Below are 12618 nucleotides of genomic sequence, written 5' to 3' on the forward strand. Positions count from 1 at the left end.
AGGAAAAACTGCATCGCGGCGAAATGTCACAAGTCCTCCTGAACGACCGTCAAACATGTTATTGGTAACTGTGCAAGGTGTACGGGTGTTGGCTTTGGTGGACACGGGAGCAGCTATTTCAGTTATGCGTGCCGACTTGTGTTCTCGATTGCGGAAAGTGAAGACACCCTACCTTGGATCATCTTTGATTGGGGCCAATGGAGCAATAATTAGACCATCGGCCCAATGTACAGCGCGTGTCTTCATTGATGGTATTCGTCACCACATCATCTTCACTGTCCTAATTTCATGTGCTCATGAACTAATTTTAGGTAGGTACTTTCTCGCATCAGCATCTGCATTAATTTCTTGCCGTCAACGTGTAGTCGAGATGACCGAGACCGATCACTGCAGCGAACATGTTTTTTCATTTCATTTCATTTATTTACTCTCAATGCCGTACGGCGTTACAGAGAGGAGGGGTACAATATTAAACAATCAAGAGAAAAGACAACAGCGGGGTGGTTACAAAAAGTGATTGCTGACAGTGGATTTGATGTGCGCAGCGTCGCTGAAGGAGACGATGGAGGCTGGAAGGTGATTCCACTGCACACTGGTCGTTGGGACAAACGAGTTCAGGTAGAGGTTTGTTCGGGAGTTTGGCACACCAACTTTTAACGGGTGATCAATGCAGGATGACACGTATGATGGAACTGGAAAAAGGGATTGTTTTAAGGTCTGATTGGTGTAAAACATTTTATGGAAAACACATAGGCGGGATATCATACGACGGGTTGCAAGATCAGGTAGTTGTACTACTTGTTTCGTGTTAGTGACACTGGATGACCGGGAATAATCAGAGAGAATGAAACGAGCGGCCCGATTTTGGATAGCTTCAAGTGTGGAGACAAGATTGGCAGATTGTGGATCCCATACAGAGGAGGCATATTCAATCTTCGGCCGTACAAGGGTTTTGTAAAGCTGCAGTTTTAATGAAGTGGGAGCTCGAGAGAAATTTTGTCGAAGGAAGCCGAGCATGCGGTTCGCATTATTGCTAATATATTCAATGTGCGAGTGCCACGAAAGGTTATCTGAAATCTGAACGCCCAGGTATTTGTAGGTGGTAACCGATAATAGAGGGGAGCCATTCAGGAAATATGTGTTTACAGGGGTGTGCTTGACTGTTCGAGTTAACCTCATATATTTGCACTTGTCGACATTTAGTTTCATTAGCCAGGTGTTGCACCAGGCTGAAATTGTGTTAAGGTCGGTTTGAAGTTGTGAGGGATCAGAAGGTTCACATATATTTCTATACATAACACAATCGTCAGCGAAAAGACGTATTGATGAGGTTATGGTATCAGGGAGATCAATAACGTAAATTAGGAAGAGAAGAGGCCCCAATACTGATCCCTGAGGGACACCAGATGTAACATGACAGTGAGGAGATTCGTTATCATTAACGGCTACATATTGAAAGCGATTCTGCAGAAAACATTCAATCCACCTTAAAATGTTAGGGTCAATGCTCAGTTTGCTAAGTTTATAAAGTAGTAGTGGGTGGGAGACGCAGTCAAATGCCTTCGCGAAATCAATGAAAATGTAATCGACTACTGACGCACGATCCAACACAGAACAGAGATCATTAGTAAAGGTGAATAATTGAGCTCCACAGGAATGATTTTTGCGAAAACCGTGTTGGTAGACTGTAAAAAATGAATTAGATTCTAGAAAGCTCATCAAGTTAGTGTAAATGATGTGTTAGAGTAGTTTGCATGGGATTGATGTAAGAGAGATGGGTCGATAGGTAAAAGGGAGAAAAATTCACCAGACTTGTACACTGGAATCACCTTTCCACCCTTCCAGTCGTCGGGCAGTAAGGAACACTGTAAAGACTGTGAAAAAATATAGGAAAGGATCAATGGGGAGTTCACATTGGTACTTTTCAGAAACTTATAGTTAATTCCATCTATTCCAGAAGATGAAGAAGTTTTAGCCCCCTGTATCAGCTTGAAAATTCCAGCACAGTCAATAAAAATGGGTTCCATTGGTTCAAGATGTAGGCTTTCTTTAACAAGAAAAGAAGTAGGAATTGTTTTAGTAAAAGATAAAGAAAACGTATTGTTAAGCAACACGCAGCACTGCTCTCGTGGAACAAGTGTTCCATCCGGCGTTTTTAATTTTACATCTTTAGATCTGCTCATATTACCAGCGCCCCAGAACTTGCGGGGATCAGTCAATAAGAGGGATGGGAGCGTTCGCTGATAAAACTCGGTTTTTGCACGAGAAAGGGATTTTTTATATTCTGATGCGACGCGCGCATAAGCCGCCCACCTTTCAGCAGAACTTGATAGTCTACAGCGGCGAAAAATGCGCTTTTTTTTTATTAAGCAGTCGTTTTAATGAGACCTTGTACCACGGTTGGCATTTAGGACAGGGTATTCGTCTGAGTGATATGTACTTATCAGTCAGCCATTGAACCTTGTTACGAAATAAAGCCCAATTAACATTGAGCGGACGCTCCCAAAATTCAGGAAGGAAATAATCTACAAAAGCTTCCAGTTCCCTATTTATGGCTTGGAAATCAGCTTTAACGTAGTCTCTAATTTGTCTAAACTGTTTAGCGGGGCGTGAAGAGGATGACAATATAGTGAAATGGGCAACTAAGTGGTCACTCAAAGCAGACAAAAGCATTAAAGATGAAACAGACTCGGGAACAGTGGTCAGTAAAAGGTCAAGGGTGCTGGAAGACGACTGGGTACTGTGAGTAGGTCCTTTAACAAGTTGGCCCCGTCGTGGTGTTCTAGTGGCTAAGGTACTCGGCTGCTGACCCGCAGGGCGCGGGTTCGAATCCCGGCTGCGGCGGCTGCATTTCCGATGGAGGCGGAAATGTTGTAGGCCCGTGTGCTCAGATTTGGGCGCACGTTAAAGAACCCTAGGTGGTCTAAATTTCCGGAGCCTTCCACTACGGCGTCTCTCATAATCATATGGTGGTTTTGGGACGTTAAATTCCACATATCAATCAATCAATCAAATCATCCTTTAACAAGTTGACTTAAGTTAAATATAGAGCAAACGTCCATAAAACTTGAGCATTCTTTAGAAGGACCGGTTGTTACAGGAAACGGCTCGTTCCACGAAATTTCCGGAAAGTTAAAATCACCCAAAACAAACAGGGGGGCTTTAGGAAATTTAACGGCGACTTGGTTGAGGCAATCGTGGAATTCATCGCAAAAAGTGGAAACGGCTCGTTCCACGAAATTTCCGGAAAGTTAAAATCACCCAAAACAAACAGGGGGGCTTTAGGAAATTTAACGACGACTTGGTTGAGGCAATCGTGGAATTCATCGCAAAAAGTAGACGAACTGTTCGGCGGACGGTAGCAAGCACAGAACAAGAAATCTGCGTAGTTTATCTGGATACAAACACAAAGAAATTCTAAATGTGATGCAATGCTGACGTCATAAGACGCAATCTCATCGGATACCGCAATAAGAATTCCACCTCCTTTCCGCTCAATTCTGTCGTGCCTGTATATGGTGTAATCTTTTTTGCAATTCAGCAGTTCTTTATTATCCACGTGTTCGTGCAGCCAAGTTTCGGCGAGCACAACAACATCAGCTGAGCACGCGTCAATCGCAGACGATAACTCATCACGTTTAGGAATCAAACTTCTGATGTTGGTGAACAGAAAAGAATAGTCGCGTTTGGATTTCGCCCGCACGGCTGAGGGTTGCTAGGTAGTGGTTTGGTGCGGTAACAGAGAGTTGGCTGTATCACCAGTGGAAAGAGGGGCACTGTACGTCCCAATTTCGCAGACACTATCGGTTACACTGCAATAAGCATAACATTGTTTGCCGACGTACAGCTTGTTATAGCGCAAGCTGTACACTTTCCCTGTAGCCTTGCCAAAACCGTGAAGCTTTTTGCGCGAGTAGCGAGTGGCCTTACAAAAGTCTTCCTGGATTGTGATACCGGTGCCCTTAAGTTTAGCCCTTTGAGATAAAATTCGGTCTTTTTTTTTGGAAGACGCAAACTTGACAATTATAGGTCGGCACTTGTTCTCGACAAAGGAGCCTAATCTGTGTACCCGAGCAATGCCATCAGCGGGCACTGGTTCAGAAAAGGTGGTGGACAAGAGCTTTCGTACTTTCTCTTCAGCTGACGCCCATGTATCTGAATGACTATCGTCAAAGCCGTAAAAAAGCAAGTTGTCCCGCCAAGCCCTATCTTCTAAATCATCGAGGCGAGACAGCACAGCCGAATTTTCGCAGTTGACAATTTCAGCTACTGTGCGGCGAGTGTCAGCGTCGTCAGTAAGGCGTTCCAGGGTGGAAACCTTGTTCTCAACCACTGCTAATCTCTCGGTTACATTTGTTACTCGATCTTCGAGCAATTTCTGGCTGGCTCTTACTTCGTTTAGCGACGACATTACTTCGGCGTGGCGTGATTCCATTGTACCTGCGAGGGATTTTATAGCTTCCAGTACTTCACTATTGGTAATCTCGGCTACCGGTTTAGGAGGCCCAGGGTTAAGTTCTATATCCCCAGACATAATAAGCAATTGCATAGCATGAACACAGTCAGTGCAAACCATCAAAAGCACATGGGGGCATGCGACAAGCAGCAGACAACGGTTGCTCGTTTTTTTACAATGCAAGGAAGGTGAACAACTAACCTGTATGAAAAACACGAAGGGCTTAAGCAACGCCATCTTCACTGCTGCTGCCACATGCCCAATGATGGCAGCTTGTTCACACAGGCTCTTTATAATGTCCGAATCCCCTGGCGGCTGTGCTGTGGTGGTTCCTCTGGTGTAGGTGCGCAGTGGAGCCGCGTCCACGCATGGCCGCGCATAGTCGACTCGTTGAAGATAGCAGCTGGTCACCGGGGTTGACCAAGAATGCACAAAGCAGCCAGGCTGCGGCGTTGATTCCGGAGACGAGACAGCCAGTATCTGTATGAAAAACAGGAAGGGCTTAAGCAACGCCATCTTCACTGCTGCTGCCACATGTCGACGAGAAACCATTGCGTTTTTTCACAGCTTCCGATACTATACTGCTCCCGGGTCAGGACCAACTCATCGCCATCACTTCTCCGAATATTGCTAATGGCGACGTCCTTATCACCCCTTCCAGCCACTGTCTAGCTCGCGGCGTTGTAGTCCCCTCCAGCCTGGTGCGGTTCAAAGACAGTGCTGCGATAATCCTTGGCCTGAACCCTACCCCGGAGCCTGTCCTCCTATCCTAAGGTTCTGCAGTGTCGTGTTATGTGGATACCTAACCAGTATCTTTGGTCTCTCTTGACGGCTTGACAGCTCCGCCACAACAGACCGGTCTGTTACTTCCTCTTCCTTTGCTACCGGTATAAATCCTGACTTTTCGGCTTCTCAACGTGAGGCGTTGCTAAATTTGCTAACAAAACACCAGGCCTCCTTCGACGCCAAGGCTTCAGCACTAGGACAGACCACAGTTGCGCATCATCGCATCGACACTGAAGGTCAGACTGTTGTCGCCGTCGTCCCTACCGAGTCTCCTTTGCCGAGCGTAAAATTATCGAGGAGAACGAGACCGATATGTTAAAAAGAAACACCATACGACCCTCTACCAGTTCTTGGTCATCACCTGTTGCCTTGGTACAAAAGAAAGATGGATCGCTACGATTTTCTGTTGATTACCGCGCGCTCAACAATATTACCCGAAAAGACGTATATCCGATGCCCCGTATAGATGACACACTTGACTGAATGCAAGGCGCCTAATACTTCTTCATTCTTGGCCTTCGGTCCGGGTATTGGCAAATATCAATGGACGAAGCAGACAAAGAAAAGACCGCCTTTTCTACGCCGGACGGTCTTTACGAGTTTAACGTAACGTCATTCGGCCTATGTAATGCTCCTGCCACATTTGAAAGGATTATCGACACTGTTCTTCGTGGCCTCAAGTGGAAAACTTCTCTATGCTACCTCAATGATACCGTCGTGTTTTCTTCCACTTTTGCTAATCATCTGCAACGCCTAGATCAAGTGCTCACATGTCTCTCCAATGATGGACTTCAACTAAACACAAAGAAGTGCCATTTCGGCAACACAGCTATTAAAGTTCTAGGACATCTCTTTAGTAAAGATGGCATCCAGCCCGATCCGGACAAAATTTCCGCAGTTTTCAACTTTCCGCGACCCTTTCGTTCCAAAGAACTACGCAGTTTCCTTGGACTCACATCGTACTTTCGCCGCTTCATTCGTAACTTTGCCACTATTGGCGCTCCTCTCCACAAGCTCCTTGCTAGTACCGGTTCCTTCGATTGGAATAATCAATGCGAAGCCTCGTTTCAAGAGCTCAAGCAGGCACTGACATCTCCACCGGTGCTTTGTTATTCCGATGACAAGGCACCTACGATATTACACACTGACGCTAGTGGACAAGGAATCGGCGTCATACTCCTACAGCGCGACCATGCCTTTCACGAGAAAGTTGTCGCGTATGCAAGCCGCACTCTGACCACTGCAGAGAAGAGGTGTCTGGTCCATCCAAAAATTTCGTCCGTATCTACATGGTCGACATTTTACTGTTGTGACAGACCACCATGCTCTTTGCTGGTTGTCCACAATCAAAAACTTGTCGGGACGACTTGGCCGCTGGATTCTCCGGTTACAATCATATGACTTTGACGTCATCTACAAGACTGGAAGACAACACCAAGATGCCAACGCTTTGTCACGATGCCCTTTGCCGCAGTCATCGGCGCACGTCACATCCCCTTGTCAATTAAATTGGCTATACGGAGGACGTCTCGTCGATATCATCTATTCTTTCTCTACCTTCATCCACCAGTCCGTCAGTTTTTACCACTCACCAACGAGCCAGTTCTTATTGCACTGACATCATCGGTCGGCTTACCGGTGCTTCATTTTCTCCAAATGCCAGCCTTCGGAAACAACTTCGACTATTCAAGTTGGAGGACGATGTGCTACATCGATACATTTTCGACCCGGAAGGCCACTGATGGGTTCCCGTCGTACCACGCGCACTACGCACTGAAGTTCTGCGCGCTTCCCACGACGACCCGACGTCAAGACACTTGGGTTACTACAAAACATACGAGCGCATCCGCAGTCAATTCTTCTGGCCAGGTCTTTCCACGACGGTAGCTAAATATATCGCCTCGTACACATTTTGCCAACACCGCAAGCGGCCCACCACTTTTCCAGTCAGGACCATACAACCACTTCCTTGTCCATTAGAGCCGTTCTCTGTCGTCGGAATGGACCTCTTCGAGCCCCTCCTAACTACATCAGACGGCAAGAGATGGATCGTCACTGCGGTTGATCACTTGACCCGGTACGCTGAGACGGCCTCGATCACTTCAGGAACTGCTTTGGAAGTAGCAACTTTCTTCTTGCATGCTATTTACCTACGTCACGGAGCCCCTCGTGTTCTTTTGAGTGACCGGGGCAAGGCATTTCTTTCAAGCACGCTCAGTGAAGTTCTTCAAGCATCAAAAACAGTTCATAAAACAACATCTAGCTATCACCTACAAACCAATGGCTTAACGGAAAGATTTCATCGTACGCTGTGTGACATGTTGTCTACGTATATCCGGCCGGACCATCGCAATTGGGATGCGACACTTCCTTTTGTCACGTATGCATATAATACGTCAGTTCAACGAACCACAGGCTATTCTCCATTTTTCCAAGTATACGGACGCCAACCGACATCACCACTCGACGTTTCATTCTTTTCTGGCCCCGTCAACTCTTCACCATTCGTATGCGACCAGTTTCTGTCCCGTGTTGCTCAATGCCGTCGTCTTGCCTGTCTAAACACCGAAGCTAGCCAAGAAGATCGCAAACATCGTTGCGATGCCACTCACCGCGTCGTTCTCTACCACCCTGGCGACGATGTACTTCTGTGGACTCCTGCGCGAACGCCTGGCTTATGCGAGAAGCTTGAGTCACGCTATCTTGGCCCCTATAAAGTTGTCGAACACACCTCACCGGTGAACTACCGTGGCACACCTGTTCATGTCTCCACTGACCAACGCTGCCGCGGGACAGAGATTGTGCACGTTTCACGTCTCAAGCCCTATCGTATGCGTTCCACAGCGTAATTCGAGGCCAGGGTTGTAGAGGACGCCACCTGTTGCTTCTAGTAACTGGGAGGTGGCGCCCCCACTCTGTATAAAAGGCATTGGTGGGCATTAAACGGGGCTTTTTGCTGTTTGTGAACTACGCGTTGTCGGGTCATTCTTCGCGGGCTTCACGCCCACTTTTGGCTCGGCAAGCGGCGTCTGCGCTATCCGGGCACGTCACTACATGGTGCCAGAAGTGGGATCCTGCGACAACCGTGCAACATGCAGGATAACCCAGCCGCCGCCTCCGCCGTGACCGCCAGCTTCACATTGCGAACTCCGCCGCAGTTCACTTTTGACAACCCAGCCCAATGGACGGGGTGGCTTCAACAATTCGAGGATTACTCCTTCGCCTTAGGACTGTCCTCCGCCCCCGAAGAAACCAAGGTACGCACGCTCCTCTACTGTATGGGTCCCCAAGGTCGCGAGGTGCTTTCGTCTCTCATGTCAGACGCCGAGGCCTATCGCTCGTACTCCGGCGTAACAACAAGTCTTTCAGGATATTTTGTACACCCCGTCAACGAGGTATACGAGTCGAGCAGGTTCCACAAGCGCACGCAAGCGGTAGGCGAGTCAGTCGACGCGTTTTTCACGGCACTCCGAAATCTGGTGAAGTAGTGCAACTACGCCTCTCGGAAAATCGACGACCGGCTGGTTCGGGACTGATTTATCGTAGGTTTGCTTGACTTTCGCTTGACCAACCAGCTCTGCCGCAATCCGAAGCCTACACTGGACGAAGCGCTCATCCAAGCGCGTCAGTACGAAGACGCTGAAAATGAGAAATTGCGGCGTCAGGGGACAGGCCTAACACCAGACGCACTGAACGTCGACGCCGTTGCGAACAACCAGTACCGAATGGCCGACGCCCCAGCATGCGAAGCTGCCCGAAGTAAAAGTAACGTCTGTCGGCCTCCCGAGTACCGCGCTGGCCCGAAGTCGGCATGTGATTTTTGCGGCCACGCCCCTTATCCGCGATCTGAGTGCCCAGCACGGTGGGCCACATGCAACCAATGTCGCAAGAAGGGACACTTCGCGGCGGTTTGCCGCTCGAATAATACTAGGCGTTAAGCCAAATCCAGCTCTGCGCCGTGGATGCCTCGCAAACAGAACGCCGGCACGTTGTTGTTCATGTCAACGGACGCCCCCTTCAATTCAAAGTGGATACTGGGGCGGACGTTTCGGTCGTACCTCCGAGCTTCGCCGGGTGCCCAGTAGACCTTGACAAACCCGATAATGAACAATTGATGGGGCCGGGCCGCTGCCGCCTAAGGTTGCTTAAGACGATTCCTGCTACCCTGTCGTGGCGAGGCCGGTGGGTATGCAAAACGTTGTACGTTGTAGCAGACATTGACTCTCCTCTGCTGGGGTACTCGGCGGTAGTGGACCTGGGAGTCGTCCAGTTTGTTGACACCGTGGAAGATGCGGAAGCTCCGAATAGGCCCCCAACGTCAGACAAGGCCGCAGCTTCACTGTTCTCAGGCCTTGGCGAGATGCCTGAAGAATACCACATTCGTATCAAGCCGGGAGCGATTCCATTTTCTCTCAGCGTTCCTAGGCGCATCCCTATTCACCTCGAAGGCGCAGTCAAGAAGGCCTTGGATGCCATGGAAAGGGACGGGGTCATCCGGCGAGTCACAGTGCCAACCCCGTGGTGTGCTGGTATTGTGCTGGTACCCAAAGCCGATGGCGAATACAGAATTTGTGTTGACCTCCCGAAGTTGAACCAAGTAGTTTTTCGGGAGAGACACCTTATGCCCACAGTGGACCAGGTACTTGGCCGTCCTGGCAATGCCGCGGTCTTCTCGAAACTTGATGCAAAATTGGGGTTTCATCAAGTAAGGCTATCGGAAAGCTGTCAGGAGCTGACTACCTTCATAACACCGTTGGGGCGCTTCTGCTACCGCCGCCTGCCCTTCGGCATCACGTCCGCTCCCGAAGTATTTCAGCGCCAAATGTCTCGGATTCTAGAGGGCCTGGAAGGGTGTGTGAACATAGTAGATGACATTCTAGTATTCGGCAGGAACCGTTTCGAGCACGACAGCAGACTCCAAGCAGTCCTTCGCAAGTTAGAACAAGCGGGCATTACGTTGAATGCCTCGAAATGCTCCTTCGGGGTATCTTCTGTCAAGTTTCTTGGTGTAGTGGTGAGCGCCAGTGGCATCTCGGCTGACCCTGACAAGGTATCTGCTATTGTGAACATGACGCCACCGACAGATACGCATGGCGTCTGTCGTTTCCTGGGCATGTTGAACCACATTGGAAGATTTTTACCGAACCTGTCTGCCGTCACTACACCGATACGGCTCCTGTTGAACAAGAACGCGATCTGGACCTGGGACCATGCGCAAGCAACCTCTTTCGAGACATTTAAGGGAATGGTGGCATCTAATGCTTGTATGGCCAGCTACAATCCAGAGCTACTCACCCTTGTGTCGGCAGATGCCAGTTCGTTTGGGCTAGGCGCGGTTCTCTTGCAGGAGCGACAGACGGGAAAGTGACGGGCTGTCGCGTTCGCGTCAAGTGCACTGACTACCGCTGAGCAGCGGTACAATCAGATTGAGAAAGAAGCGCTTGGTGTCTCTTGGGCTATCGAGAGGTTTGAGGAATTCCTGCGTGGACTCAGCTTTGTCGTTGAAACCGACCATCAGCCACTCGTCAGATTGCTTGGTTCCGCCTATCTGGACCTCATGCACCCTCGCATCCAAAGATTTCGCATAAGGCTCATGCGATATCAGTTCACAGTCAAGTATGTTCCAGGAAAGTACCTGGCCACGGCAGACACCCTCTCTAGGGATCCTGAAGGCTCTTTCACGTCCGAAGAGGACAGCACAGAAATTTTTGTGTCTCTGGTCGTGGCAGCGCTTCCTTCAACCCTGGCCGTACGTCTTGAAGACTTCAGGTCTCACCAAACTTCAGATGGCGAGTGCTCAATGCTGAAAGCATACTGCATGAAAAGGTGGCCTCGACGAGACCGTCTGCCACTCAACATGACGCGTTACTGGGACCACAGGGGAGACTTCACTGTATGCGAGAACATGCTGTTCACGGGCGGACGCCTAGTTGTGCCCGCAGCACTACGCAGAGACATTGTGAACCTGCTGCACGATGGTCACCAAGGCGTCAATCGGTGCTTGGCGGTGGCCCGAGGCTCTATGTGGTGGCCCGGTCTCAACAGCCAGGTTAAAGGTGCCGTAGAGAACTGCCCAGCATGTGCTTCTACGCGCGTTGAACACTGTGAGCCCATGATTGCGACTGAGACACCATCAGCTCCGTGGGAAAGGGTGGCCATTGACTTGTTTCATTTTGCTAATCAAGATTTCCTGGTGGTTGTAGACTATCGTGCTCGGTACCCTGAGGTCCTCACACTCCGGTCCACTTCTGCGGGAGCCGTTATTTCTGCGATCAAGAGCACATTTTCCCGACACGGCATCCCGATGACTGTTGTCAGCGACATTGGGCCACAGTTTTCCTGCGAAGCTTTTGAGGACTTTGGGAAGACATACGGTTTCACGCATGTCACGAGCAGTCTACGCTACCCGCAGTCGAACGGCGAAGCAGAGCGCATGGTTCGCATGATCAAGGAGTTGTTTCTGAAGGCCACAGACCCGTTTCTGGCTCTGCTAGCATATCGTAACACTCCCGGTGTGTCTGGCTACAGCCCGGCCCAACCACTCATGGGATGCTCTCTGCGAACTCGTGTGCCAGCCACGGCTCAAAGCCTTGTTCCAGATTGGCCCCAGGTGAAGGAATTCAATGACAGAGATGCCGCCCAGAGATGAAGACAATAGAGAGACTACAATAACCGACACGCAGCGCATGACCTTCGTGCTCTCGACAATGGGGAGGAAGTCTGGGTGCGTGACACGCAGGCAAGGGCGACGGTCCTAAGCCCGGCTCAGAGACCCGGCTCGTACATCGTCCAGACGCCCAGTGGCATACTAGTGAGAAACCGCAGACACCTTGTCCCCTGCAGCAATCCTCAGTCGGCCCCCTCAGATGAGACGGGAATCCCCAACGCTGCGGCCCCGACATCGGCGCCGTCTCCCGGACCACAGCGGGCAGCAACCGGTAACGCATCGGACACTCCAGCTCCTGCACCTGCTGCAGGATCGCAAGGTCACCGTTACACACGATACGGCCGGCGCGTGGTGCCACCTCGGAGACTGAATTTGTGAGACTGCTGCAAGGACTGTTTCTTGGTGGTGCTCTTTTGGAACACTTGTGTTTGAGAGCTCCGGAAGAAGGGATGTAGAGGACGCCACCTGTTGCTTCTAGTAACTGGGAGGTGGCGCCCCCACTCTGTATAAGAGGCATTGGTGGGCATTAAACGGGGATTTTTGCTGTTTGTGAACTACGCGTTGTCGGGTCATTCTTCGCGGGCTTCACGCCCACTTTTGGCTCGGCTAGCGGCGTCCGCGCTACCCGGGCACGTCACTACAGGCTGGCCGCTTCCGTCGACGTGAGAAATTAGTGTAAAAGTTCATTGGAATTCCTCTTCCTCATCTG

At 49.9% G+C, this 12618-nt stretch overlaps 1 protein-coding gene across 1 annotated transcript; it reads right to left on the minus strand.

Moving 5' to 3' along the window:
• Nucleotides 1-397: 397 nt before the first annotated feature.
• On the minus strand, nt 398-5013 carry LOC142814706 (uncharacterized). Its single transcript, XM_075893892.1, has 3 exons — nt 4658-5013; nt 1808-1874; nt 398-692 (listed from the first exon to the last, which is right to left on the minus strand). Exons 1-3 carry the CDS (start codon nt 5006-5008, stop codon nt 505-507), a joined length of 606 nt encoding a protein of 201 aa, XP_075750007.1. The 5' UTR covers nt 5009-5013; the 3' UTR covers nt 398-504.
• Between the last annotated feature and the right edge of the window lie 7605 nt (nt 5014-12618).

This window comes from Rhipicephalus microplus, chromosome 4 (assembly GCF_043290135.1).
Source record: "Rhipicephalus microplus isolate Deutch F79 chromosome 4, USDA_Rmic, whole genome shotgun sequence".
In the NCBI taxonomy this organism is placed as follows: domain Eukaryota; kingdom Metazoa; phylum Arthropoda; class Arachnida; order Ixodida; family Ixodidae; genus Rhipicephalus; species Rhipicephalus microplus.